The sequence below is a fragment of the Macaca thibetana genome, chromosome 11 (assembly GCF_024542745.1).
Source record: "Macaca thibetana thibetana isolate TM-01 chromosome 11, ASM2454274v1, whole genome shotgun sequence".
Lineage (NCBI taxonomy): Eukaryota > Metazoa > Chordata > Mammalia > Primates > Cercopithecidae > Macaca > Macaca thibetana.
Genome location: NC_065588.1, coordinates 47,562,728 through 47,590,524, shown reverse-complemented (window position 1 = coordinate 47,590,524; position 27,797 = coordinate 47,562,728). Strand labels below are relative to the sequence as shown.

The following is a 27,797-nucleotide window of genomic DNA, read 5'->3' as shown; positions in this document are numbered from 1 at the left end:
GGCTAATTTTTTGTATTTTTTTAGTAGAGACAGGGTTTCACCGTGTTAGCCAGGTTGGTCTCGATCTCCTGACCTCGTGATCCGCCCGTCTCGGCCTCCCAAAGTGCTGGGATTACAGGCTTGAGCCACCGCGCCCGGCCAGGTGGAGATTTTTATTCCCATCTTACAGGACAGAAGGCTGAGGTTCAGAGCAATGAAAGCCACACAGCTAAAATGTGGCAGAACAAGGCAGGTCTCTCTGAATCCACATCCAGACCTATTCCTGCTCCACCACAGCTCTGAGGATGGAATAAAGGAAGTAGCCCTTAGAGTGTGAATCCTGCACTTTACTCATGCAGAAACTGAGGCCAGAGCAGCTTGAGGGATTTGTCCATTAGTCTCTTCCCCTGGCGGTGTGGGGATTTGGGTCTGGGGTGGAGCTGGATCCTACCCTCACACCTGGGGTCCCTGCCTTATTTCCTCCCAGGTTATTGGAACCCTTCCATGGGTAGTGAACTCAGCTAGTGTGGCGGCCCCAGCACCAGCCCAAAGCCTGCAGGTCCAGGCCGTGACCCCCCAACTGTTGTTGAACGCCCAGGGCCAGGTGATTGCGACCCTGGCCAGCAGCCCCCTGCCTCCACCTGTGGCTGTCCGGAAGCCAAGCACACCTGAGTCCCCTGCTAAGAGTGAGGTACAAGGGCTGGGGGTGGTGGGGCATGGCGCAGGCTCTGCCATCTGGCACCGGCTGCTTCCCTTCAGACTGCCAGGCAGGACAGCATCTTCCGAAACTCCTAGGAGAGCAGGGCACCTCCTAAAGTGGGGGAGGTCCCACAGTAGAAAACCCACATGTATCCCCCCAGGTTCAGCCCAGGGAAACAGCTTCACGAGACCCCCTACTCACACACACCCAAAATATGTATATGTGCCCTCAGAGGCCAGTGCTGTTCTAAGAAGGTCAGGGAGGTAGGTGATGGTCAAAGTAGACTGGGCCAGGATCGGCTTTAGGGTGAGCAATCTTCCTGAAAAGCCCTGGGAAGTCAGTTTTGTACTCGCTTCCTCTACCCCTCCATCCCTCCACCTCTCCACTCTCATTCTAGGAGTATTTTTTGAGTGCCTACTGTATTCCAAGTGCTGAAAACACAAAGATGAATAAGATGTCCTCCTAGCCTTAGGTAGCTTGGCATTGGAGACAAGTCAGTGGGACAAAACTATCACAGGGACACACAAATAAGGTGGTTTGGGGCCCCAGAGAACCAAGCTCTCGACAAACTTGGAGGTTAGGCAAGACTTCATAGATGAGGGACATTGGACTATCATAAAGGGGTGAAGCCGGCATGGTGGTTCTCACCTGTAGTCCCAGCTACTCAGGAGGTTGAGGCAGAGGATCACTTGAGGCCAAGAGTTCAAGGCTGCAGTGTACAATGATCATGGCTGTGAATAGCCACTGCACTCCAGCCTGGACAACATAGCAAGACCCCATCTCTAAAAATAAAAAGGGATGAGTTGGATGTGAAAGTGTTCTACCTTCAGAGAACTGCAGCAAATATCACATGCTAGAGCAGCAGTTCTCAAGCCCCTGCATCAGAATCCCCTGGAGGCCTTGCTGGAATGAAGATTCCTGTGTCCCACCTCAGAGTTTCTTATTCAGTAGATCTGAAGTGGAGTCCAAGAGTTTGCATTCCTAAATTCCCAGGTGATAATAAGGCCAGTGGTTCACAAATGTAGCATGCACCTCCAAGTTTTGTAAATAACCTCTTAGCTTTATCTGTGAATAGAGATCATAAAGGTACCAACTTCAGAAGGTTATGAATGCTGAAGGATATATTATACATAGGCAATGAACACTGGCGCACAGAAAGCACTTGAAAAACAAACAGTACTTCTTCTTGTAATTACCAGTATCAGGTAAGGTACTAGGGAACTGCTGATGCTGAAGGGCTTTAGCAAGGAAATGGCTGACCGGATGTGCTTTTTTTTTTTTTTTTTTTTTTTTTGAGACCAGGGTCTTGCTCTGTTGCCCAGGCTGGAGTGTAGTGATATGAGCTCGGCTCACTGCAACCTCTGCTGCTAGACTCAATCAATCCTCCCACCTCATCCTCCCCAGTAGCTGAGACTACAGGTGTGAACCATCACACCTGGTTAATTTTTGTATTTTTTGTAGAGACGGGGTTTTGCCACATCGCCCAGGCTGGTCTTGAACTCCTGGACTCAAGTGATCAGCCCACCTCAGCCTCCCAAAGTGCTGGGATTACAGGCATGTGACACTGTGCCCAGCTGAGAGGTGCATTTTTTAAAATCCCTGTTATAAGCTGGGCACAGTGGCTCATGCCTATAATCCCAGCACTTTGGTAGGCCGAGGCAGGTGGATCACCTGACGTCAGGAGTTCAAGACCAGCCTGGCCAACATGGTGAAACCTCGTCTCTACTAAAAATACAAAAATTAGCCAGGCATGGTGGCAGGCTCCTGTAATCCCAGCTACTTGGGAGGCCGAGGCAGGAGAATTGTTTGAACCTGGGAGGCGGAGGTTGGGATAAGCCGAGATCGTGCTACTACACTCCAGTCTGGGTAACAGAGTGAGACTCCATCTCGAAAAAAAAAAAAAAATCCCTGTTATTCATATGATGTCAAGAACTGGACTGTGGTGAGGCGGTTTAAACAGCTCTAGGGAGAGTCAAGGAGCTCTGAACTAAGGCAAAGGCCCTGGGGATAAAGAAGCAATGGACTTGAGACATAGCAGGGGTAGAATCCAGGAAACAGGACCATCCTGGAGAAATCTGTACTTCCTAGAAAGCTTTTTTTTTTAAAAAAAAACATACCAAATACTTTCATATATTTATAGTTTCTTCTGATTACAAATATGATATATGATTTTTACAAAAATTCTAATATTTTGTGTAATGTAAAAAGTAAAAATCCCTTCTAATTCCAACTTCAGAGACAACTTCTTTTGATAGCTCACTTTATATGCCTCAAGATTTTGTTTTTCTGGAAATTCACATGTATTTCTTAAAGGCATTATTCCATAAAAACTGATTTTCTTTTTTTAAAATTATTTTTTATTTTTCGAGACGGAGTCTCACTCTGTTGCCCAGGCTGAAGTGCAGTGGCATGATCTCTCGTCTTACTGCAACCTCTGCCTCCTGGGTTCAAGCGATTGTCCTGCCTCAGCCTCCCCAGTAGCTGGGATTACAGGCATGCATCACCACACCTGGCTAATTTTTGTATCTTTAGTAGAGACGGAGTTTCACTGTATTGGCCAGGCTGGTCTTTAACTCCTGACCTCAAGTGATCCACCCACCTTGGCCTCCCAAAGTACTGGGATTACAGGTGCATGCCACCATGCCTGGCTAATTTTTGTATTTTTAGTAAGAGACAGAGTTTCACCATGTTGGCCAGGCTGGTCTTGAACTCCTGACCTCAGGTGATCCACCCACCTTAGCCTCCCAAAGTGCTGGGATTAAGGCGTGAGCCACCACGCCTGGCCAAAACTGATTTTCACCTTACATTTTTCACTTAGGGCTATGACTCAGACATCAGAGTAGGTAGGAGGTATACCTTCTCCTTTTTAATGGCTGCACAGTCTCTCATGGTAGAGAGATACCAAAAGCCACCTACCAGTTTCCCTGTTCATGCACATTTGGGGCCTGAGAGGCTGTAAAATCAGGTTGAGACTATCTTTGAGAGCAGAGATTTGGAAGCAGCTATCCCAAGGATGAGCACTTGTTGGGGCTTTGGCCAAGTGTACTGAACCTTTCTGAGCCTCTCGCCTGCCTGTGTCACAGGTGGGTGTGAAGCTCCAGGTTGGTAGGGCAGGTTGCTGTGCTTATTTAGTATAATTCAGTCACTGTTGTTGGGTCGGTGTTAATAAGCAGCCTCTAGTCTTGCTTTTTTTTTGAGATGGAGTCTCACTGTGTCACCCAGGCTGGAGTGTAGTGGCACAGTCTTGGCTAATTGCAACCTCCGCCTCCCGGGTTCAAGCAATTCTCCGGCCTCAGCCTCCTCAGTAGCTGGGATTACAGGCACCCACCAACACACCCAGCTAATTTTAGTAGAGACAGGGTTTTGCCACATTGCCCATGCTGATCTCAAACTCCCAACCTCAAGTGATCCTCCCACCTTGGCTTCCCAAAGTGTTGGGTGGCATCAGCCACCATGCCCTGCCCAGTCTTGCTTTATGATAGGGCCCAGGCGGGAATGTCCTGCATGCGTGAGGATTTCATGTGTGTTTTTGCCCTGCCCCTGGTCCACCCAGGGATTTTAAGTCCCTGAGCCTGGCAGAGGGCAGCAAAGGCTTGTTGTCTGTCCTTACACAGGTGCAGCCCATCCAGCCCACACCAACCGCGCCCCAGCCTGCTGTGGTCATCGCCAGCCCAGCTCCAGCAGCCAAGCCATCTGCCTCTGCTCCTATCCCAATTACCTGCTCAGAGACCCCCACCGTCAGCCAGTTGGTGTCCAGTAAGTGGCTCCTGGAGGAGTAGTGTGGAGAAGGGGGGAGGCATTTATTTGGGCACCCAACCTCTTCAGATGCTACTTTCCTTGATAAACATCCTAGGGTCCAAAGGGGAATGGCAGAGGCCCAATATGAGGGGCTGGCTTTTTCATTCCCATTCCTGTGGAGGTGGAGTTTGGGCATGATGACAGTGGAGGCTATTGAGCTGGCTGGCTGGCTGCTTTTCAGAGAGGCTGAGCCATGGGCTGTCTCCGCTATGGTCTCTCACCCAGTATTTGAGGAATGTGGGTAACCAAAAAGTGTGTTTGGGGCCAAGCCTAAGGCAAGTGGGGGAGGTTGAGCAGTTAGAGCCGGAAGAACTTGAAAATAGCTCCTTACCCCTGGACAGGTTAGTTTAGGCCCCTTTTCTTCAAGTCTTGCTTGTCTCGGGGACAAAGGTGATAAAGGTCTTGAAGGTGCGTGAGCCTTTTCCCAGGTGTCCTCACCTCTCACTACTGCGTGAGTAGTGAGAGATAAGCAGGGATGGTTCCCATGTTACACACTCATCCCTGCTCCCTCCCTCTGGCCTAGAGCCACATACTCCAAGTCTGGATGAGGATGGGATCAACTTAGAAGAGATCCGGGAGTTTGCCAAGAACTTTAAGATCCGGCGGCTCTCCCTGGGCCTTACACAGACCCAGGTGGGTCAGGCTCTGACTGCAACGGAAGGTCCAGCCTACAGCCAGTCAGCCATCTGCCGGTGAGTAAGGCTGCCCTAGACAGGATCAGGGCCTGCTCAGCTGCCTGGTGCCACCGGGCACTCATGGGGACCTGGGCACTGGCCCCATTTCCATATGCCCCCTTGCTCCAGCCTGTTTTCAGATAAGGAAGACCGTCTTAAGGGTAGATGTGAACACCTGGGTAGTCAAAGACTGACCCTGTCCTTCTGAGGCCCTCTGAAGTTTATCCTCTAATCCTGGGCATTAATATGGGTCTTCTTTGAGGAACCCAAGACCCTAATGCACCGAGGAATTCTAGCAGGAAAGGAGTACAGCTTATAAAATTAGTCACCAAAGTGGGAACTTCCATTCTATCTTGGCCCTTAACTGTAACCTACCATGCCTCATCATGCTCCCGTCTCCCTTCTTACAAGGCATGACTATAAAGTAACATAGCTGAGTTTTGTGTAAGCAGCCTACAAACTGGTTTTGGTGCCAGGAGGGATAGAGTTTCAAACAAGAATAAGCGCATGACTCAGGGATGGCCGAAAGGTTTCATCTGCCTGCCAGCTCCATAGGTCAGGCTAGAGTGACCTTTAGAGTGCCTTCAGCATCCTGTGGATAATCCTGTCGCCACATCCAGCTCAGCCAGAAAGAGCAGCCTGACTTGTCAGTGATGCTGCTATGGGAGTGTGACTGGAGGCCTCCCAAGGTGACTCCTCAAAGAACTTCATTCATTTAGGGGAACGTTCTAGAATGGTGGTTCGTAAGGCAGTTGCACTATTATTATTCCACTACTGACTGAGCCGAGGCCATGGGAATGGTCTCCCTGTTAGGACCGGGCACATCAGAGGGTCTGAGGAGTCTGGACTTGGCCAAGCTAGAGGGCTCGTGGTGGAGGCGGTGAGGGGAGCACTGGGTACATTCTCACCAGCCCCTAGAGGAGCGGCCCCTTGAGGATGGAGCCTGCACCTAGGTGCAGGGTGTGCCAAAGAGACCAAGATGCTCTCACTCCCTCTTCCTGGGTATGGGTTGCCCACAGGTTCGAGAAGCTGGACATCACACCCAAGAGTGCCCAGAAGCTGAAGCCGGTGCTGGAAAAGTGGCTGAACGAAGCTGAGCTGCGGAACCAGGAAGGCCAGCAGAACCTGATGGAGTTTGTGGGAGGCGAGCCCTCCAAGAAACGCAAACGCCGCACCTCCTTCACCCCCCAGGCCATAGAGGCTCTCAATGCCTATTTTGAGAAGAACCCACTGCCCACAGGCCAGGAGATCACTGAAATTGCTAAAGAGCTCAACTATGACCGTGAGGTCGTGCGGGTCTGGTTCTGCAATCGGCGCCAGACGCTCAAGAACACCAGCAAGCTGAATGTCTTTCAGATCCCTTAGGGCTCAGCCCCTGGCCCTGTGTTCTAGCACTTTGTCCGTTTCCCTTGGCACCCGGCTGCAGCCACTGCCATGACAGCACCTGTCATTTTGCCACGTGCAGCTGTGCTCACCCCAGGTCATGAGACTCCACCGTGTGCATGTGCATCAATGTCCCTCTTCTCCCACACATCTCACAACAAGGGGAGGCCAGAGGGGGTCACACGAGAGCTCCAGGCTCTGGGCTGGTCGCTCTGAAGAAGAAGATTTGTGATGTCACTTAGAGAAGCACCTTGCCAGCATGGTTTCTGAAGGGTGAATTCTGGCGGGGAACCAGAAACTCCGTCTTTGGGGCAGGGCTGTAGCAGCTCCTAAGGACCACTGGCCATTAGCACTTGCTTTTGATGGCGTTCTCTTTCCACCTTCTCTTCTCCTTTGCTCCTCTGTGTTAGTGTGGCAGGTATGACAACTCATCCAGTGGAACCACAGCCTCACACTGCCCTTCCGCCCCCACACTTTGCCTGCAGGCGCGCCGAAAGGACCCAGGAGATAAAATTCAAAAAAGTGTGATGTGCTGCTCAGAAGGTCAGACTCAAATGTCTGCGCTGACCTCCAGGTCAGAAGGTTCTCAAACCCCTGGGGCTAGAACATGGGATCTCCTCTCCCACCTCTTCCTGGTTCCTTTGTGGGGAAAATTGCACTAAAACAGAACCTTTTCTTAATCCACGTTGGAAGGAAGCAACAGTGAACTCTACCTGTCGTGGAGTTGTCCTGGGTCTGCAGAAGATTGGGAATTTAGAAAATAAGGCTGTTCTTTCAGATTTTAATCTAATCTCTGTCAATGGCCATCCCTCCCACAAAAAAATGTAGGTTACGAAAACGTGCAGACTGGAAAATCCCACTGCCCAAACAAACGGGCAACTCTGGAGAAAAATAAGGAAAGGAATGCTGACTTTCTCTTTCTTTCTCTTGTCCTCACACCCATTCCCAGCCCAATACTAGGGTTTTCTTAAAAGGAGCAAATTAAACGATAAACCAGACAGCAAGGCCCTGGGGGAAAGGACAACATCTTGAAATAAATGATGGAGCCCGGGAAGGTCTCTTGTGGAAGCTGACTTAACTCTAATTTTCTTTGTAACTTCAAGCCTTGGATACCGGAGGAGAAATCTCATTTTGTCGAGTCTCAGACCATGTCTATGTGTAAGCAATCCCCCCAGTGTCCTCCGAGCCAAGAACACCCTCAGATCAGGTTGGGTTTTGCCTCTAGACAGGGTAGCTGTGGTACCTTGGGGGTTAGCTCTCATCCAAGCTGTTAAGTAAGTTTCCAGCCTCACTGTGGCTGGAAAGCCCCTAAAATTCAGTATGTAACTCCAGGAAGTCAGGAGAGAACAGAGATTTGCCTAGATGACCACAGGCTTGTGGTGTAGACAGTCCCTAAAGGGCCTCAAGTCACGGTGGTCAAGCACCCCTCTCTCCAGTACTCGTATCCTTACAGAGGCTGGTCTCCAACAGCTGCCTCCATTGGACCTCCCATGATCCACCCTGAGGGAGTGACCATCAGGTGGAGACACATCACCACCTCTGTCAGTCACTGGTGCAGAGCCACCTCCTAGCCTAGCTGCTTCTGGTATGCTGTTTCCTTTCCCACTTCCTGTTGGTCCCTCCCAGGCCCTGCAATGCCAGCGTGGCCACCCTCTTGGTAGCCTGGCCAGTGAGAGGAGGACAGTTGTGTGCTGAATTAGCACACGAATGTGCAGCATGCGTGTGTGCACACACACACACACACACGCACACACACACGCCCTGCTGCATTTGGACAAACCATGCCTGCCAGATTGTAGCAGAGGTGAGGAAGCAGGTGGGCAGCTTGCCTGACCCAGCTTCCCAGAAGAGCGTGTCTCCAACAGAGAGGCTCCACACTCTAGTTCAGGGTTATTGACCTGCCTCAGTAAGATGACAGACTCATTTGGGAGGGGTGTTGCAAACAAGTTTTCCGTGAGAATAGTTAAGTTCCAGAGCTTGTAAAGGATTCAGTGACTTACACTTAGTAAATTAGGCCAGGTACGGTGGCTCACGCCTGTAATTCCAACACTTTGGGAGGCTGAGGTGGGCAGATCATTTGAGGTCAGGAGTTTGAGACCAGCCTGACCAACATGGTGAAACCCTGTCTCTACTAAAAATACAAAAATTAGTCAGGTGTAGTGGCACACACCTGTAATCCCAGCTACTTGGGAGGCTGAAGCAGGAGATTGCTTGAACCCGGGAGGTTGCAATGAGCTGAGATCACGTTGCTTCACTCCAGCCTGGGTGACAGAGCAAGACTCTGTCTCAAACAAACAAAGAAACCTATAGCGATGCAGGTTTTCATGCTCAGATGCTTGCATTCAGGTATGCTTTCTTTTTTGAGAGAGACAAATGGGTCACAGCTGGCACGCTGGGAATAGCACATAATCCAGGGTGTGTCTGTGGTGGTGGACGTGCAGGAGGGCACCATCTGTCCTGTGTCATGATGGGAAAACAATCATGAACCACTGGTCTAAATTAGGCCTGGCCATGCTTTCTCAGCCCCTCCCTCATTTAAATCTGTCTTCCCAAGGCTGAGCTAGAACTAAACCATTTCTCCTCTGCTGGTCATTCGGAGGAACAATACCAGGGGTGAGAGGTTTGTAGGCTGAATTCCCCAGGCATGGGGATGCAGGGTGTCCCTGAAGTGTGTCCAAAGCAGAGCTCGCTGGCCTATGATCTCTGCCCTTGCTCCCGCAGTGTAAGACCCCCAGGAAGCAACTGGGGCCTGAACCTCTCACCTAGGAGGTGGGTTTATTTTATTTCTTGTTAGCATCAGGCTCTGAAAGGAGACGGTGTACATTTCGTTTTGAAAACATCTTCTGGACTGAAGCCAGAGTTTAGTGTCGTCTTTACTATGGAAAGAGAGGAGAATGGACAGAAATGGTTTAACGGTGTGGGGTTTTGTTTGTTTTGTTTTAAATGGAAGAAAGACCAAAACTTTCCTGGTGAATCAGCTAGGGCCTTTGACCCTGCACTAACCATGGCATTTTATCCAGGTAAAGTCCAGGGAAAGAACTCAGCCAAATGGACTAAGGAACACACGAGTTTGGAATTCGAGACCCTGACATTTTTGTGTTCTTGGAAATCCAGTTACCTTCCCATGCCCAGATTTCCTTCCTGCCTCATGGACCAGGCTCTAACACTGAGGTCCTCACTGTTCCCGACACAGGCAAAGCTTCCTGAGGGCTGGAGCGGGGGAGGGGAGAGGAGAATGGGGAAGAAGCATTTGATGTAGTTGTGTGGAATAAACAGTATTTTTTTCTTTTGTACTGGTCTGTTTGTTTCCTGTTCACTCCTCGGGATAGAGAGATTAGTGAACCAGTGTTAGAGGACAGGGAAATGACAGCCTTTGCTGTCAGCTTGCAGCCTGGAAAATCCCATTGCAAGAAAGCAGGGGTCAGTACTCCGGATTCCCACTTCAGAAGTCCCTGCTCGGATCCTCCTGCCACCACGACCCTCCCTATAGGGCACAGGGCCTCCTTTTAGACCACACTTCTTATACCTAGGGCCCCAGAATTCTCTGCCAAGCCCACTTCCTGGACCCCTCCTCTCTGGGTTCCGGGAGCTGTGCTGTTGGTGTGCATACTTGTAGGTCTAAGAGGTGGCTGCCTTAGTCTGCTCTGGTTGCTACAACAAAGTACCTTAGACTCAGTGGCTTACAGACAAGAGAAATTTATTGCTCACACTTTTGGAGACTGGAAAGTCCAAGATCAAGGTCAAGATCAAGGTCGATGTCTGATGAGAGCCCTCTTCCTCATAGACAGGTGTCTTTTCACTGTACCCTCACAAGGTGGAAGGGCAAGAAAGCTCCCTTGGCCTCTTTTATAAGGGAGCTAATCCCTCTATTCTTACTTGACTTATTGCACCCCAAAAGGCCCCACCTTAATACAGTCAGCCCTCCATATCCCTGGGGTCTGCGTCCTCAGATACAACCTCAGATGGAAAATACCATATTCCAAAACAACAACAGGCTGGGCACGGTGGCTCATGCCTGTAATACCAGCATTCTGGGAGGCCAAGGTGGGCAGATTGCCTGAGCTCAGGAGTTCGCAACCAGCTTGGGCAACAGGGTGAAACCCTGTCTCTACTAAAAATACAAAAATTAATCAGGTGTGGTGGTACATGCCTGTAATCCCAGCTATTTGGGAGGCTGGAGGCACAAGAATTGCTTGAACCCAGGAGATGGAGGTTGCAGTGAGCCAAGATCATACCACTGCACTCCAGCCTGGGTAATAGAGCAAGACTCTGCCTCCAAACAAACAACCCAACCCCCCCAATACAACAATAAAAAAACAATACAAACAAAAAATGTCAATACAGCATAACAACTATTTACATAGCGTTTACATTATATTAGTAGGTATTATAAGTAACCTAGAGATAATCTTATGCAAGAGGATGTGCACAGAAGGTTATGTGCAAATACTACACTGTTTTTGGTGGGTTTTGTTTTGTTTTTTGAGACAGAGAACAAAAAACAAAGGCCCAGGCTGGAGTGCAGTGGTGCGATCACAGCTCACTCGATTTCCCTGGCTCAAGTGATCCTCCCACCTCAGCCTCCTGAATGGCTGGGACTACAGGCATGTGCCACCACACCTGGCTAATTTTTTTATTTTTATTTTTAGAGATGGGGTCTCACTATGTTGCCCAGGCTGGAGTATACCATTTTATATGAGAGACTTGAGCACCTGTGGATTTCAGTATCCTCAGGCATCCTGAAACCAATCCCCGACAGATATGGAAGGACAACTATACTATCACATTGGGGATTAAGTTTCAATATAGGAATTTTTGGGAAACACAAACATTCAGCCCAGCCGTGGCCAAAGGGCAGCTGTTTGCCAGACAGTGGGGTGACAGAGCTTGGATGTGTAGACTAGGGTGTCTACACATGTACGTCGGGTTCTTTGCAGTGCAAGATGGGGAGAGGGAAGAGAAGGCAGCCAATGGGCTGAGGGCCAGAACTGGGGCACATTCTAGCATGGGACTTCCAGGAGTTCTAAATCCAAACCTGGTCTCCCAAGTCACTATAAAGGTATACTTATCAGGATAGGAAGCCAGAACATTAATAGTTAGTTTGACTTATACTTTATAAAAAGGTGACTATATGGTAAGCAAGACTTTGTATTATTCCCCAGGACTGTCACCTGAGCTTAGAACTGAGAGCACACCTGTCGTTAGAGTCTCTCTTGGCTTGTCTACCTCCTAGGGGCAGGGTTCATGACATCTCCGTCTCAGTTCCCTCTCCCCTGACACTTAGCTGGTATTGATGAGGTCTGGGCTACCTAATCTAAACTGGTGAGAGCAGCCAGGCGCGGTGGCTCACGCCTGTAAGCCCAGCACTTTGGGAGGCCAAGGCGGGCAGTTCACCTGAGGTCAGGAGTTTGAGACCAGCCTGGCCAACATGGTGAAACCCCATCTCTACTAAAAATACAAAAATTGACCAGGCGTGGGGGCACACGCCTGTAATCCCAGCTACTTGGGTAGCTGAGGCATGAGAAGCGATTGAGCCTGAGAGGCAGAGGCTATAGCGAGCCGAGATTGAGCCACTGCACTCCAGCCTGGATGACAGAGTCTCTGTCTCAAAAACAAATAAATAAAAATAAAAACAAATAAGTAAAAATAAAATAAACTGGTGAGAGCAAGCAAGACATCACCTTTGATTCTACCAAACCAACATTCCTGAGCGGGCACTGTGCTGGATTCTGGACCATGCCCCACCTCTCCACCCCTACCCAGGGAGATAATGAATGTCTAAGCCTCTGATGCAAAGCTTAGGGATCAGAGGAGCTTTACAGTACTCTGAAATAACAGGGCAAAAATTCAGACAGAAGCCAGCACTTACCTTTTGCATAGATCTTACATAGATATTACATATATCTTATGTAGATATTAGCTATTCACACTGGGCTGTGACTCCTCATTACACAGGCTAGGGGCATAGAGTAGGTGCTTGATAAGTGGCAGATGATTGACTGAATGCATTTCATACACTCTCCTTCATGGAAATAATGACAGCTGAGTCCCTGATTTCAGGTTCCTGGGAGAAAGCAGGACTATGAGATTCAGCTTAGCTATGCTGGGTTTGGTGTGTGAAATGTGAGAGTGAATAGAATCTGGGCAGCAGCTGGCTGTGACCTGAGAAAGACAGCTCCCAGCAGCTCCCACCAGGAAAGTCAGTTGGAGCTGATAGCTCTGGCTCAGACCAGTTGAGGGTGGCTCTTGGCCGTTGGCCCAGGAAGGCTTTAGAGGATGAAGGGACTGCAGTCTTTATTCCCAGGCCTGGGAAGTCTATTGTGTTGTGGATGACTCTGACAGGAGAACTGATGTTTTATGGATATGGGCTGGTTTCTGGACTAGAGAAGAGAGGAGAAGAGCCTGAGGTGGAACGGTGGGGCTGTGAAAACTTCTGATTTCCTTTCCTTTCAACTGCAGGGTCCTTCAGAGAAGCCACACTAGGCCTCACAGGTTGGTGGCAGGAAGAGGTGAAGAGTTAAAGCCAGATGGTCAGTCCCCAAAAAAGCCTGCCTGGGAAATGGTTTCCTCCTGTACCTGGAAGAAAATGTTCACTGATTAACCGGGGAACCCAATGACATTGACTGACTTGAGTACTTGAGTGAAAAGGGAAGGCTAGGGGATGAATGGGTACTGACCCAGGGAATGCAAACCCTCAAGCCTCTGAGAGAACTGATTTGTCTTAAGAGATAGGCAAGACAGCTGCTAGGGTGCCCTCCTTGCCAATAACAATAATAGCTAACCTTTACTGATCACTAGTCAAAATGCAGGGTTCATGACATCTCCCTCTCAGGTCCCTCTCCCCTGACACTCTGCTGGTATTGATGAGGTCTGGGCTACCTAATCTAAACTGGTGAGAGCAGTTTAGACTTGTAAGCACTTAACATGCACCATCTCAGTTAATTCTCTTTTTTTTTTTTTTTTTTTTTGAGACGGAGTCTTTGCTCTGTCACCCAGGCTGGAGTGCAGTGGCACCATCTCGGCCTACTGCAAGCTCCGCCTCCTGGGCTCACGCCATTCTCCTGCCTCAGCCTCCCGAGTAGCTGGGACTACAGGCGTCCGCTACCACACCTGGCTGATTTTTTGTATTTTTAGTAGAGACGGGGTTTCACCATGTTAGCCAGGATGGTCTCGATCTCCTGACCTCGTGATCCGCCCGCCTCGGCCTCCCAAAGTGCTGGGATTACAGGCTTGAGCCACCGCGCCCGGCCTCAGTTAATTCTCACAATAATTCTATAAAGTAAGAAATATTATATCCACTTTGCAGACAGGGAATTGAGGTACATGGAGCATGAGGAATATACTCAGGGCTGCTTTGTGAACAGCAAAACTAGGATTTGAACCCAGGTAGGCTGTCTGTAAAGCTTTTGTGCTTAACTTTACCCCATACAGGCTCTGAGAGGTGGGTGGGACCTTGAGGTTGCTGTGTGTTTGTATGTTCTGATTTTTTTTTTTTGAGACAGAGTCTCACACTGTCACTCAGGCTGGAGTGCAGTGGTGCAATCTTGGCTCACTATAACCTCTGCCTCTCAGGTTCAAATGATTCTCCTGCCTCAACCTCCCAAGTAGCTGGGATTACAGGTGCCTGCCACCACACCCAGCTAATTTTTGGTATTTTTAGTAGAGATGGGGTTTCGCTATGTTGGCCAGGCTGGTCTCAAATTCCTGACCTCGAGATCTGTCTGCCTCGGCCTCCCAAAGTGCTGGCAATACAGGCATGAACCACTGCACCCAGACTGAGCTTTTAGGTAGAGTTTCCACATGTTTCCACCTACCAGGGTAGACCCTGCTATGTCCCATCTTGATGGTATCCAGTTTTAGGATCCAATCTTGAGAAGTGAACCCTCCATGATGAGCCTTAACTTCAACAGTCCAGAACACTGAATTTGGAGCTCCGTGCCACAGGTACTCTGATTTATTGTGTGTCATAGAAGGCAGATTTTTATTGCGGGATGAATTTATGGGTACAAAAATTTGATCTTTTGATAGGTGTTGCTGGATTTCTTTCTTCTCCTTTGAAAAGGAGTTTGGCTCTTGTTGCCCAGGCTGGAGTGCAATGGCAGTCTTGGCTCATTGCAACCTCCACCTCCCAGGTTCAAGAGATTCTCCTCTCTCAGCCTCCCAAGTAGCTGGGATTACAGATGCATGCCACCAGGCCCAGCTAATTTTTGTATTTTTAGTAGAGATGTGGTTTCACCATGTTGACCTGGCTGGTCTCGAACTCTTGACCTCAGGTGATCCACCTGCCTCTGCCTCCCAAAGTGCTGGGATTACAGGCGTGAAACACCTTGCCCAGCCCAGTGTTGCTGGATTTCTAAGGGAACATCTAGTGGTCTTTTCTTGGAGGCAGAGCCTTCTTGGCTGCTCCTGGAATCTCTCCCATCTTGGCATTCCAATTTCACTCTTAGTTATGTTGGGGAGGGGAGAGTATGGGAAAAGTCCACTTTCCCAGTCGCAGAATTCTAGGGGTAAACAGTGTGTAAAGACTTCTTTCCCAAGGGGGAACTGGGGTCAACAGCATAATTCTCCAGGCTGACCTGCACTCCATTTGGGAGGGGCTGAGGCTTAGGAGTCTCCTCTCATTTCACCTCAGTGGGTTTTAGAATTAATAAGTGGCAAGGAGGACCTTTGTGAAGTGTTTATTTTGGTTCAGATATTAAACTTATTCTCAAACACTTCCAAAAAGTACATGTCTGTCTTTTCCTAAATATTTTCCAGGGCATAGGGCTCCCTGATATTCCTGGATGTGGCACAGTCATCTCTTCCAAACATCTAATATGATTACTCCTTGTTTTTCTAAAAGTCCATTCCCTTTGAACTATTCTTCTGTGGATGAGAAAACATGCTTCATCCAATATTCCTTCGTGGGCACAATGTTCTAAAAATTCAATATTCTCACCTCCACAAGTTTCAAAATTCATCTCTGAAAGGAAGAATAGGTAAGAAGCAGATATATATATATATATATACACATATATATATATATATTTTTTTTTTTTTTTTTTTTAAGATGGAGTCTCACTCTGTCGCCTAGGCTGGGGTGCAATGGCGTGATCTCGGCCCACTTCAACCTCCGCCTCCCGGGTTCAAGGGATTCTCCTGCCTTAGCCTACCGAGTAGCTGGGATTACAGGCACCTGCCACCATGCCTGGCTAATTTTTGTAGTTTTAGTAGACATGGGGTTTCACCATGTTGGCCATGCTGGTCTTGAACTCCTGACCTCAGGTGATCCACCCACCTCGGCCTCCCAAAATGCTGGGATTACAGGCGTTAGCCACTGCGCCCGGTGAAGCAGATCTTTTTAAAGTTTATTTATTTATTTATTATTCTTATTTTTTTGAGATGGAGTTTTGCTCTTGTCGCCCAGGCTGTAGTGCAATGACACGATCTTGGCTCACTGCAGCCTCCGCCTCCTGGGGTCAAGCGATTCTCCTGCCTCAGCCTCCCAAGTAGCAGGGATTACAGGCATGAGCCACCACGCCCGGCTAATTTTTCTATTTTAAGTAAAGACGGGGTTTCACCATGTTGGCCAGGCTGGTCTCGAACTCCTGACCTCAAGTGATCCACCCACCTTGGCCTCCCAGAGTGCTTACAGTTGTGAGCCACCACACCTGGCTATTTATTTATTTATTTTTGAGATGGAGCCTCACTCTATGGCCCAGGCTGGAGTGCAGTGGCGTCATCTCCGTTCACTGAAACCTCCACCTCCCAGGTTCAAGCAGTTCTCCTGCCTCAGCCTCCCAAGTAGCTGGGACTACAGGCGCCCACCACCACACACGACTAATTTTTGTATTTTTAGTAGAGATGGGGTTTTGCCATTTTGGCCAGGCCAGTCTCAAACTCCTGACCTCAGGTGATCCACCCACTTCGGTCTCCCAAAGTGCTGGGATTACAGGCATGAGCCATCGTGCCCGGCCCTTTTTAAAGTTATAACCACTCACAGAGAGAGTGTAGCATGAAGGTTAGATGCCTAGACTGTGGGGTTACCACTCTCATGCTGGGTGACCATGGACAAGCCATTTAATTTTTCTAAGCCTCAGTTTCCTTATTTATGAAACTAATCGAATACGGATACCTTTCTTATAGGGGTGAGTGAAGATGAAATGAGATAATAAACCTAATGCACCTAGGCAGGCCCTGGCACTTAGGAAGAGCTCAGTAAATATGAGCCTATCATTATTATTAGTTTTTATTTATTTATTTATTTATTTTTTGAAACAGGGTCTTGCTCTATTGCTCCGGCTGGAGTGCAGTGATGTGATTTTGACTCACTGCATCCTCTACCTTCTAGGCTCAATGGATCCTCTTGCCTCAGCCTCCCCAGTAACTGGGACTACGGGGGCACACCACCACAGTCAGCTAATTTTTTTGTAGAGATGGGGTTTGCCATGTTGCCCAGGTTGGTCTTGAACTCCTCAGCTCAAGCAATCCACCTGCCTCAGCCTCCCAGAGTGGTGGGAGTAGAGGCGTGAGCCACCACACCCAGCCATATTAGCTATTATTTTTTGCTCTGTATGTGTGCAGTTTCCATCGGCAGGGACGCATCACTATAGGCAAATCCCAGCTAAGCGAATCAGGAACCAGCTACTAATTTATATATATTTGTTACTTATTCAAGAGTACAATTTTTTGGTAATTTATGAAGCATAATGATGAAACAATCACTCATGCTCCCACTACTCCACTTATGTAAACTATTAAGAATGGTTGAAGCTATCTTCTTTCTTTTTTCCTTTTTTTTTTCTCTCTTTTTTTTGAGATGGAGTTTTGCTCTTGGTGCCCAGGCAGAAGTGCGATGGCGTGATCTCGGCTCACTGCAACTTCTGTCTCCTGGGTTTAAGTGATTCTCCTGCCTCAGCCTCCCGAGTAGCTGAGATTACAGCTATGCACCACCATACCTGGCTACTTTTGTATTTTTAATAGAGACGGGGTTTCTCCATGTTGGTCAGGCTAGTCTCAGACTCCCGACCTCAGGTGATCTGCCCTCCTCAGGTGCTGGGATTATAGGCGTGAGTCACCACGCCCAACCTGAAGCTATTTTCTTTTCTTTTTTTTTTTTTTTTGAGACGGAGTCTCACGCTGTTGCCCAGGCTGGAGTGTAGTGGCGCGATCTCGGCTCACTGCAAGCTCCGCCTCCCGGGTTCCCGCCATTCTCCTGCCTCAGCCTCCTGAGTAGCTGGAATTACAGGTGTGCACCACCATGCCCAGCTAAGTTTTGTATTTTTAGTAGAGACTGGGTTTCTCCATGTTGGTCAGGCTGGTCTCGAACTCCTGACCTCATGCGATCTGCCCACCTTAGCCTCTCAAAGTGCTGGGATTACAGGTATGAGCCACCGTGCCCGGCCACGCTGAAGCTATTTTCTAGTTCCTTCCCTCACCTATTCCCCTGCCTCTCCTTAGATGAGGCCATCACTAGAATTGTATTTATTTCATTCCTTTTGAAAGGACTATATGTAAAGTTGACCGTTAAACAATGTGAGGGTGATCCCCACATGGTTGAAGATTCAAGTGTAACTTCTGATTCACCTAAAACTTAATTACTAACAGCCTACTGTTGAGCCGAAACCTTACTGATAACACAGTCAATGGACATATATTTTATATTTTATGTATTATATATTGTATTCTTATAATAAAGTAAGCTAGAGAAAAGAAAATATTTTAAAAATCACAAGGAAGAGAAAATATATTTACTATTCATTAAATGGAAATGGATCATCATAAAGGTCTTTCCTCCTCATCTTCACATTGAGTAAGCTGAGGAGGAGGAGGAAGAGGAGGGGTTGGTCTTGATGGCTCAGAAGTGTCAGAGGTGGGCCGGGCGCGGTGGCTCAAGCCTGTAATCCCAGCACTTTGGGAGGCCGAGACGGGCGGATCACAAGGTCAGGAGATCGAGACCATCCTGGCTAACACGGTGAAACCCCGTCTCTACTAAAAAATACAAAAAACTAGCCGGGCGAAGTGGCGGGCGCCTGTAGTCCCAGCTACTTGGGAGGCTGAGGCGGGAGAATGGCGTGAACCCGGGAGGCGGAGCTTGCAGTGAGCTGAGATCTGGTCACTGCACTCCAGCCTGGGCGGCAGAGCATGACTCTGTCTCAAAAAAAAAAAAAAAAAAAAAAAAAGTGTCAGAGGTGGAAGACAATCCATGAATATTAGAAGACACCAAGAAACAACAAAAAAGGAAAAATTAAAAAAAAAAAAAGAAAACTCACAAATAAGTAGACCCGTGCAGTTCAAACCTGTGTTGTTGAAAGGTCAACTATATACTTTCCTAAATTATAATTGCTTAATTTTGCTGACTTTTGAGCTTTATAAGGTGATATTACACAGTATGAGGACTTCTGCATTTCCCCCTCAATTCTAGGATTGATTTATTCATGCAGTTTAGTATAGCTTTATTCATTTTCACTGCTCAATAATATTATATTCCAGTCCAATGTATCTGTTCTTTCGCTGGTGGAGAATTGTTGTATTCCATTTTGTTACCATAAACAGTGCTGCCATGAACATTCTCATACAAGTCTCCTGGTATGTATGTAGAAGAGTTTCTCTAGGGTATATATGTAGAAAGGAGTTGCTGTGCCGGGCGCGGTGGCTCAAGCCTGTAATCCCAGCACTTTGGGAGGCCGAGACGGGCGGATCACAAGGTCAGGAGCTCGAGACCATCCTGGCTAACATGGTGAAACCCCGTCTCTACTAAAAAATACAGAAAACTAGCCTGGTGAGGTGGCGGGCGCCTGTAGTCCCAGCTACTCGGGAGGCTGAGGCAGGAGAATGGCGTGAACCCGGGAGGCGGAGCTTGCAGTGAGCTGAGATCCGGCCACTGCACTCCAGCCTGGGCGACAGAGCGAGACTCCGTCTCAAAAAAAAAAAAAAAAAAAAAGAAAGGAGTTGCTGAGTCACAAAATAATTTTCAGGACAATTTTTAAAGAGTTCAGGCCAGGCGCGGTGGCTCAAGCCTGTAATCCCAGCACTTTGGGAGGCCGAGACGGGCGGATCACGAGGTCAGGAGATCGAGACCATCCTGGCTAACACGGTGAAACCCCGTCTCTACTAAAAATACAAAAAACTAGCCGGGCGAGGTGGCTGGCGCCTGTAGTCCCAGCTACTCGGGAGGCTGAGGCAGGAGAATGGCGTAAACCCGGGAGGCGGAGCCCGCAGTGAGCTGAGATCCAGCCACTGCACTCCAGCCTGGGTGACAGAGCGAGACTCTGTCTCAAAAAAAAAAAAAAAAAAAAAAGAGAGTTCTGCTTGATCCTGACCACTCTGCCCTGAGTCTCAGTTTCCTCATATTGAAAAACAAACCAAAAACTTCTGTGAAGATTAAATGATATGATGTATTTGATTTATTTATTTTTAATAGAGACAGTGTCTTGCTCTGTTGTCCAGGCTGGGTGCAACAGCCCAATCATGGCTCACTGTAGCCTCGAATGCCTGGGCTCAAACCATCCTCCCACCTCAGCCTCCTGAGTAGCTGGGTCTACAGGTGCACACCACTATGCCTAATTTTAAAATTTCTTGTAGAGAAGGGGTCTCACTCTATTGCCCAGGCTGATCTTGAACTCCTGGGCTCAAGTGATCCTCCTGCCTCAGCCTCCCAAAGTGCTGGGATTACAGGTATGAGCCATGGTGCCAGGCCAAGACAATGTATTTTAAAGTGCTACTGAGGCCAGACACGGTGGTTCATACCTGTAATCTCAGCACTTTGAGAGGCCGAGGCAGGCAGATCACATGAGGTCAGGAGTTCAAGACCAGTCTGGCTAACATGGTGAAACCCCATCTCAACTAAAAATACAAAAATTAGCCAGCCATGATGGCGTGTGCCTGTAGTCCCAGCTACTTGGGAGGTTGAGGCAGGAAAATTGCTTGAACCCGGGAGGTGGAGGTTGCAGTGAGCAGAGATCGCACCACTGTACCACAGCCTGGGCAACAGAGGGAGACTCCGTCTCAAAAATAAATAAATAAATAAATAATAAAATGCTATTAAAACCATAACAGACTGGGTACCTTGGCTCATGCCTGTAATCCCAGTACTTTGGGGGGCTGAGGTGGGAGGATCGCTTAAGCCCAGGAGTTTGACAGTCGCTTGGGCAACATAGTAAGATCCCATTTCTACTAAAAATAAAAAATTAACTGGTGTGGTGGTGTATGCCTTTAGTCCCAGCTACTCGGAAGGCTTAGGTGGGAGAATTGCTTGAGCCTGGGAGGTGGAAGCTGCAATGAGCTGTGATCATGCCACTGCATTCCAGCCTGGGCAACAGAGTGAGACCCAGTCTCAAAACCAAAACCAAAACTAAAGAAAAGAAAACATGCCTGGGCGCAGTGGCTCACGCCTGTAATCCCAGTACTTTGGGAGGCCAAGGTGGGCAGATCACTAGGTCAAGAGATGGAGACCATCCTGGCCAACATGGTAAAACCCCGTCTCTACTAAAAATACAAAAATTAGCTGGGCGTGGTGGCACATGCCTGTAGTCCCAGCTACTTGGGAGGCTGAGGCATGAGAATCACTTGAACCTAGGAGGCAGAGGTTGCAGTGAGCCGAGACTCCACCACCACACTACAGCCTGGTGATAGAGTGAGACTCCCTCTCAAAGGGCATGGTGGTATGCACCTGTAGTCCCAGCTACTTGGGAGGCAGAGGCAAGAGGATTGCTTGAGCCCAGGAGTTTAAGGTTACAGTGAGCTCTGATCAGGCCACTGCACTCCAGTCTGGGTGATAGAGCTATACCCTGTCTCTAAAAGAAACAAAAAAATCCCAAGCCCATAACATACTATACAATGTAAATTAATGTTATTAAAATAGGATAACAAAATCAACCCAGTGTTAATAGAGAAGCAGAAGTGTACTACTAGTGGGAGACTGCAGCTAACATTTATTGAATCATTACTATTTTAGTGGCATTTTGGTACCTCATTTTATATTCACAACAAGTTTAGGGGGAGGTATTATTTTCACTAATTTATGCATTAAAATACTGAGGTTCAGAGATGTAAGATTACTTGCCTGAGGTTATACAGCTAGAGGTGGAGCTGTTGGTCAAACAAGGCATGGCTCTATCTAAGAGAGATTTTAAAATACCCCAAGTACAATGCTAGTTTACAAAGGATTTTGACCACCAGGCATGGTGGCTCAGGCCTTTAAACCCAGCACTTCGGGAGGCTGAGCCAGGTGGATCATTTGAGGTCAGGAGTTTGAGACCAGCCTGGCCAACATGCTGAAACCCCGTCGCTACTAAAAATACAAAAATTAGCCAGGTGTGTGGTACACACCTGTAATCCCAGCTACTCGGGAGGCTGAGGCAGGAGAATTGCTTGAACCTAGGAGGCGGAGGTTGCAGTGAGCCGAGATTGTGCCACTGCACTCTAGCCTGTGCAAGAGATCAAGACTGTCTCAAAAAAAAAAAAAAAAAAAAAAAAAAACAGCCATAAACTTTGAGCCCTCAGATCTCCATGTGACATCTCTCTTGTGGTCTATGAGCCCAGGACCCATTCCTTTACCCACAGTCACACATTTTGAGATAGAATTGGCTCATGGGAAGAAAAGATGGCTTGAAGAGATACTGAATATCTCCAGAATGGGCCAAGACTTGGATCCCAGGGCTTACCAAGGTAAGACGGCAGGTTTAAGCCCGGAGCCCTCAGAGAAATGCCTATGGCTGAAACACCCCACACCGGCACATGTTGTCAACTTCATGTCAACTTCTTTCTTTTTCTTGATTCTCTTATTCCTTTTTCATTCCTTTTTAAATTCAATAAACATGTTTAAAAGTCCTATTGAATGCGGGAACTATAGTAGGAGATATTTAGAACACAAGCCTGAAAAAGACCTATTCCTTGTTCTTTAGATCAATCTAGTGAGAGAAGCAGATATATACAAAAGTATAAGTCAAGGCAGATTTTTAAAAATTCAGCAATGGAATACAACAATGAACCAATACTTTCACATAAAGGCAATGTCTTGTAATGGAAAATGCCAGGCTTTGGAATCAGCTCTGAATCCATGTCATGGATCTGGCATGTCAATTTAGCTCTGGCCAATGTAAGCGCTTAGCCTTGGTTCCTTATTGATAAAAGAAGAGTTATTATACTTAGCTTTATCATTCTAATTCCAAGATTGCTTTGAGGACTACTCATAGTGTAATAAAATTCCTAGCAATAGTTGATACTAAATAAACAATGGCCATTATTACTCAATCCTCAAAGGAGGAAGGTGGAGCAGATATAGTTACTCCCGTTGACAAAGGAGGAAGCTAAATCTCAGTGAGATTAAGCAATTATTCTGAAGACACCAAACTAATAAGTGAAGACGCCAGCCTAAACTCTGATTTTCAGATCTTTTTAAATTCCAACACCCCATACCAGCACAACCACCTTTTAAAAACCACAATTTTTTTTTTTTTTTTGAGACGGAGTCTCGCTCTGTCACCCAGGCTGGAGTGCAGTGGTGCGATCTCGGCTCACCGCAAGCTCCACCTCCCGGGTTCACGCCATTCTCCCACCTCAGCCTCCCGAGTAGCTGGGACGACAGGCGCCCGTCACCATGCCTGGCTAATTTTTTGTATTTTTAGTAGAGACGGGGTTTCACCGTATTAGCCAGGATGCTCTCCATCTCCTGACCTCGTGATCCGCCTGTCTCGGCCTCCTAAAGTGCTGGGATTACAGGAGTGAGCCACCGCGCCCAGCTTTTCTTTTCTTTTTTTCTTTTTTTTTTTTCTTTTTTTGAGATGGAGTTTCACTCTTGTTGCCCAGGCTGGAGTGCAATGGCCCGATCTCGGCTCACCGTAACCTCCGTCTCCTGGGTTCAAGTGATTCTCCTGCCGCAGCCTCCTGAGTAGCTGGGATTACAGGCTCGCGCCAGCACACCCGGCCAATTTTTGTATTTTTAGTAGAGACGGGGTTTCTCCATGTTGGTCAGGCTGGTCTTGAACTCCCGACCTCAGGTGATCCGCCCACCTCGGCCTCCCAAAGTGCTGGAATTACAGGCGTGAGCCACCTCGCCCGGCCTAAAAACCACATTTTTACTGATCTCATGCTTTTCTGTTCAATTGCATTAGAGAGGACGCCTAAGATAAAATGAATATAGAGGGAAGTGGGATTTATGCAGGGTCTCGACCTCGGAAGAGGTGAGTTTAAGGAGACAGGAGGATGAGCAGGAGCAAGCGCGCGCACGTAAGGAGCGTTTGGGAAGTAGTCAAGAGTCCGCCAGGGGTGGAGTGGGTTCATAAGGCTAGAAGAAGGGCTCCTTCCACAGTTCAGGGTGATGACTTGATGGGTAGCGGATACCAGAGCTCTGGTAACTACACGGACAGACGTTTAAACCCGGACACTTGCACGCCGGGTCCTTTCCGTGATCGCCCAGCCAATCTCGGGGGCAGAGCCGAGGCGCAGCCCGCCTATCATCGCTGCCGAGACTGACGAGGTCTCTTGTTTATAGGCGAGCGACAGCGTGACGTCATGTTCGCCGGGCAGGCGAAGAAAGAGGACGCCATGATTGGTTGGCGCTGGGGCGGCGGGCGGTGGAAGGGCCTGGGGAGTCCAGGTTTCACGCCTGTGCTGGACTTTCTCCTTCCATGTTTCCAGGCCGTGGGGGGCTACAGAGAGCAAGGGGTCGGCTCAGCGGAAACCTGGATTTGGTTTTAAGCCGTGGGGTTCAGAGGGGGTGACCGGAAGTGATCGTGGGACTGACCGGAAGCGAGGCCTGGAGGGGAAAGAGAGAGCGAGCCCTGGGAGGGAGGGGGCCTCCAGCAGAAAGGGGCGGGGGAAAAGGTGCAAAAGCAGCGTGGGAGCGCCGGGCTAGCTTCCTGCGGCTGCTGTCTGGGAAGCAGCAAGCCACCACTACGAACTCTCAAGAGGGTATCTTAAGGAGTGGGAGTGCGGGAGTCCAGAGCTGCTTCTGGGAAGTCTGCAGTAGTTGAGCAAAGGGGTCCTCACGTTCCTGAGACCTGAGCAGGGGGGATTTTGGAACCTGGGGCAACCAAGAACTAGCAGCCAAGGATACGGGAGATTAGTTATACGAGCAGTGCTGGTCGGGCTTGGGGGTGGCTGGTGGGCACTCCGTGGGAAACCTTGATTTGTAGTTTTCTACTGTGTTACTCCTGTTGGGTAGAATTACCCTCCGCGCCTTTGTACAAGACACAGTGTCTCCTGGGGCAAGGAAGGAGCCAGGATGGCCTGGGCTCTGAAGCTGCCTCTGGCCGACGAAGTGATTGAATCCGGGTTGGTGCAGGACTTTGATGCTAGCCTGTCCGGGATCGGCCAGGAACTGGGTGCTGGTGCCTATAGCATGAGGTGAGTGAGATTTTCCCAGACCCTACACCTGAATAACAAAGGCGGATAGAGACTAAGAAAAGTGGTTGAGTGGGAAGGAGGTGTATAGAGTTTTAAAAAACTGTCTACGATTGTGGAAAGGGGACTTGTTCCTTTGTCGCTTTGAGTAGTGTTGTGGAAGAAATGGAAAAAGCGATTGTAGGCTATATGAAGCCTGCGCAGGATCAGTGGAAGAAGGAAGAGTGGTCCCTGATTAGCAACCAGATGAATGTTGAGAGGCTTTTGTGCCCATGTGCATTGGAGACTTGGGGACTGATGGTGTATGTGGGGGTAAGTCTGACGTTATGTGAAGAAGGGGTTACATACAGCATAGGAAGGCTATCTAGGAAGTTGGGAAATTGGGAGCTGGTGCTTAATGATGAATAGTCGTTCGTTTCTTGTTGGAAAGATATGGAAGTCCTTGATGAAGAAGTCCGTGCAGTTATATCTTATCACTAGCTTGCTTTAAGACTTTACTTAATTCTGGGATTTCTGACTTTTAAAACATAAGCTGTGAAATGAAAAAGTGACGAAGAAAACTTACGATGCTTCTGGATCTTTACGTATCAAGCCAATTGTTGATAACAGATGATATATCTCCTTTCGGCCGGGTTCGGTGGCTCACGCCTGTAATCCTAGCACTTCGGGAGGCTGAGACGGGTGGATCACTTCGGCCTAAGAGTTCGAGACCATCGTGGCCAATGTAGTGAAACCCTGTCTATACTAAAAATACAAAAATTAGCCGGGTGTGGTGCTGCGGGCCTGTAATCCTAGCCACTCGGGAGGCTGAGGCAGGAGAATCATTAGAACCCGGGAGGCGGAGGTTGCAGTCAGCAGAGATGGTGCCATTGCACTCCAGCCTGGGCAACAAAGTGAGACTCCATTTGAAAAACAAAACAAAAACTCCTTTGAAAGCAACATTACTGCCTATATAACTTTCTGCATGCATTGGCTAGTTTATTCCTCCAATATAGTTTATTTCATTTATAGATGTGCAAGAATCCTGTATGGAAGTGTTGAAACAGCTGCGTCTTAGGGGTAGATGGACTATAATTGGGTTTCCTAATGCATTATAAGACTTTAAGTAAGTGAGTCGAGAGACTAGAACTTAACATTTTCATTGGGTTTATAAAAGTTCATAGGGGAAAGATGCTTTTTAGGGGGAAAGTAGATGCATTTTTCATTCTGATAATGAGATCTTTTAAGAGTTATGTAAAGTTCCTTTATTCCTGCTAATTCAAAGTGGACTTTCCTCACTGAAGTAAAATTATGAGTTAGAATTTACCACTTCAGGCCGGGCATGGTGGCTCACACCTGTAATCCCAGCACTTTGAGAGGCTGAGGTGGGCAGATCACAAGGTCAGGAGCTTGAGACCTGGCCAACATGGTGAAACCGCGTCTCCACTAAAAATACAAAAAATTAGCCGGGTGTGGTGGTGCACGCCTGTAATCCCAGCTACTTGGGAGGCTGAGGCAGGAGAATCACTTGAACCGGGAGGGGGAGGTTGCTGTGAGCAGAGATCACACCATTGCACTCCAGCTTGGACAACAAGAGCAAAACTCTGTCTCAAAAAAAAAAAAAGAGAGAAGTTAATACTTCAGCATCTTCAGGAATCTTTACTTGTAATTAGAATAATAAAGACTGTTATTCTAAATAATAATCATGCCTGTAATCCCAGCACTTTGAGGGGGTAGAGACTGGAGGATCTCTTGAAGCCAGGAGTTCAAGACCTGCTCTCCACAAATAAATCAATAGATAAATTACCCTGGCCTGGTGGCATGTTCCTGTAGCCCCAGCTACTCAGGAGACTGAGGTGGAAGGATTGCTTGAGCCCAGGAATTTGAGTCTGTAGTGAGTTGTGGTTGCACCACTCTACTCCAGCCTGGTGACAGAGTGAGACCTCTTTTTTTTTTTTTTTTTTTTTTTTTTTTTTGTTGAGACAGAGTCTCCCTGTGTCGCCCAGACTGGAGTGCAGTGGCCGGATCTCAGCTCACTGCAAGCTCCGCCTCCCGGGTTCACGCCATTCTCCTGCCTCAGCCTCCCGAGTAGCTGGGACTACAGGCGTCCGCCACCTCGCCCGGCTAGTTTTTGTATTTTTTAGTAGAGACGGGGTTTCACCGTGTTAGCCAGGATGGTCTCGATCTCCTGACCTTGTGATCCGCCCGTCTCGGCCTCCCAAAGTGCTGGGATTACAGGCTTGAGCCACCGCGCCCCGCCGAGACCTCTTAAGAAAAACAAACAAACAAACAAAATTTAAAAATTAAGAAAAATTGGAAAAAAAACTATCCTTATGTAAATATTTTAGTGATTTTCAGGGAAACTTGAGTTCTATATGTTCTATCATGCAGTCCTCTTAGTCATGAGAAATTTAACTTTGGTTTTACAAAACTGTCCTTGTTTATATAAGTCTGAGCGTAAAAATAGAGGTTAATTTGGTCTGAAAGTAAGTGCCCTGACCCTGAACTTAACACATGAGCATCTGACATAATATTTTACAATTTTTTATGCTGTTGCTGTGTAAAGATATTCACAGCAAAAAGTTTGATTTTCATTAGGTTACCAGAGGTTAGGCTGGAAATAATTAAATATAACATCATCAAACATTTGTTAATCTACTAGGTGCAATACCGTATGCTCTTGATACTGTGCCATCTTACATTTAATTAAGAGCGCTTTACAAATCATGCCGTGTGGTTTTCATAGACATTAGAATGGCTCGCATATTTACACATTTAGGTTTTTTCAATATCAAAATCAAATGCGTAAGTTTTCAAACATCACTTTGAGTTCTCAAGAGCACAGTGTGCCAACATTTTAAGTACTCTTTTCTTTTCTTTTTTTGAGACGGGTCCTGTTCTGTCACCCAGGCTGGGGTGCAGTGGCACCATCTCGGCTCAGTGCAACTTCTATCTCCCGG

At 47.9% G+C, this 27,797-nt stretch overlaps 3 protein-coding genes across 14 annotated transcripts in view; 2 read left to right on the top strand and 1 right to left on the bottom strand.

The window, feature by feature from the left end:
- POU6F1 (POU class 6 homeobox 1) overlaps positions 1 to 9,827 on the top strand; it is a 31,304-nt gene extending 21,477 nt beyond the window's left edge. For 7 of the 8 annotated variants that reach the window (XM_050748733.1, XM_050748735.1, XM_050748737.1 and 4 more), the window contains 4 exons: positions 467 to 670; positions 4,294 to 4,435; positions 5,001 to 5,169; positions 6,171 to 9,827. In XM_050748733.1, the coding sequence (XP_050604690.1) occupies positions 467 to 670; positions 4,294 to 4,435; positions 5,001 to 5,169; positions 6,171 to 6,516 (861 nt within the window). In that variant the 3' untranslated portion in view covers positions 6,517 to 9,827. The remainder of the gene's footprint in view (positions 1 to 466; positions 671 to 4,293; positions 4,436 to 5,000; positions 5,170 to 6,170) is intronic. The other variant, XM_050748739.1, reaches the window with a different exon arrangement.
- DAZAP2 (DAZ associated protein 2) overlaps positions 1 to 27,797 on the bottom strand; it is a 426,196-nt gene that overhangs the window by 47,116 nt on the left and 351,283 nt on the right. The window lies entirely within an intron of this gene.
- TFCP2 (transcription factor CP2) overlaps positions 24,016 to 27,797 on the top strand; it is an 82,057-nt gene continuing 78,275 nt past the window's right edge. For all 5 annotated transcript variants that reach the window (XM_050748759.1, XM_050748757.1, XM_050748756.1 and 2 more), the window contains exon 1: positions 24,016 to 24,861. In XM_050748759.1, coding sequence (XP_050604716.1) covers positions 24,740 to 24,861 — 122 coding nt within the window. In that variant the 5' untranslated portion in view covers positions 24,016 to 24,739. The remainder of the gene's footprint in view (positions 24,862 to 27,797) is intronic.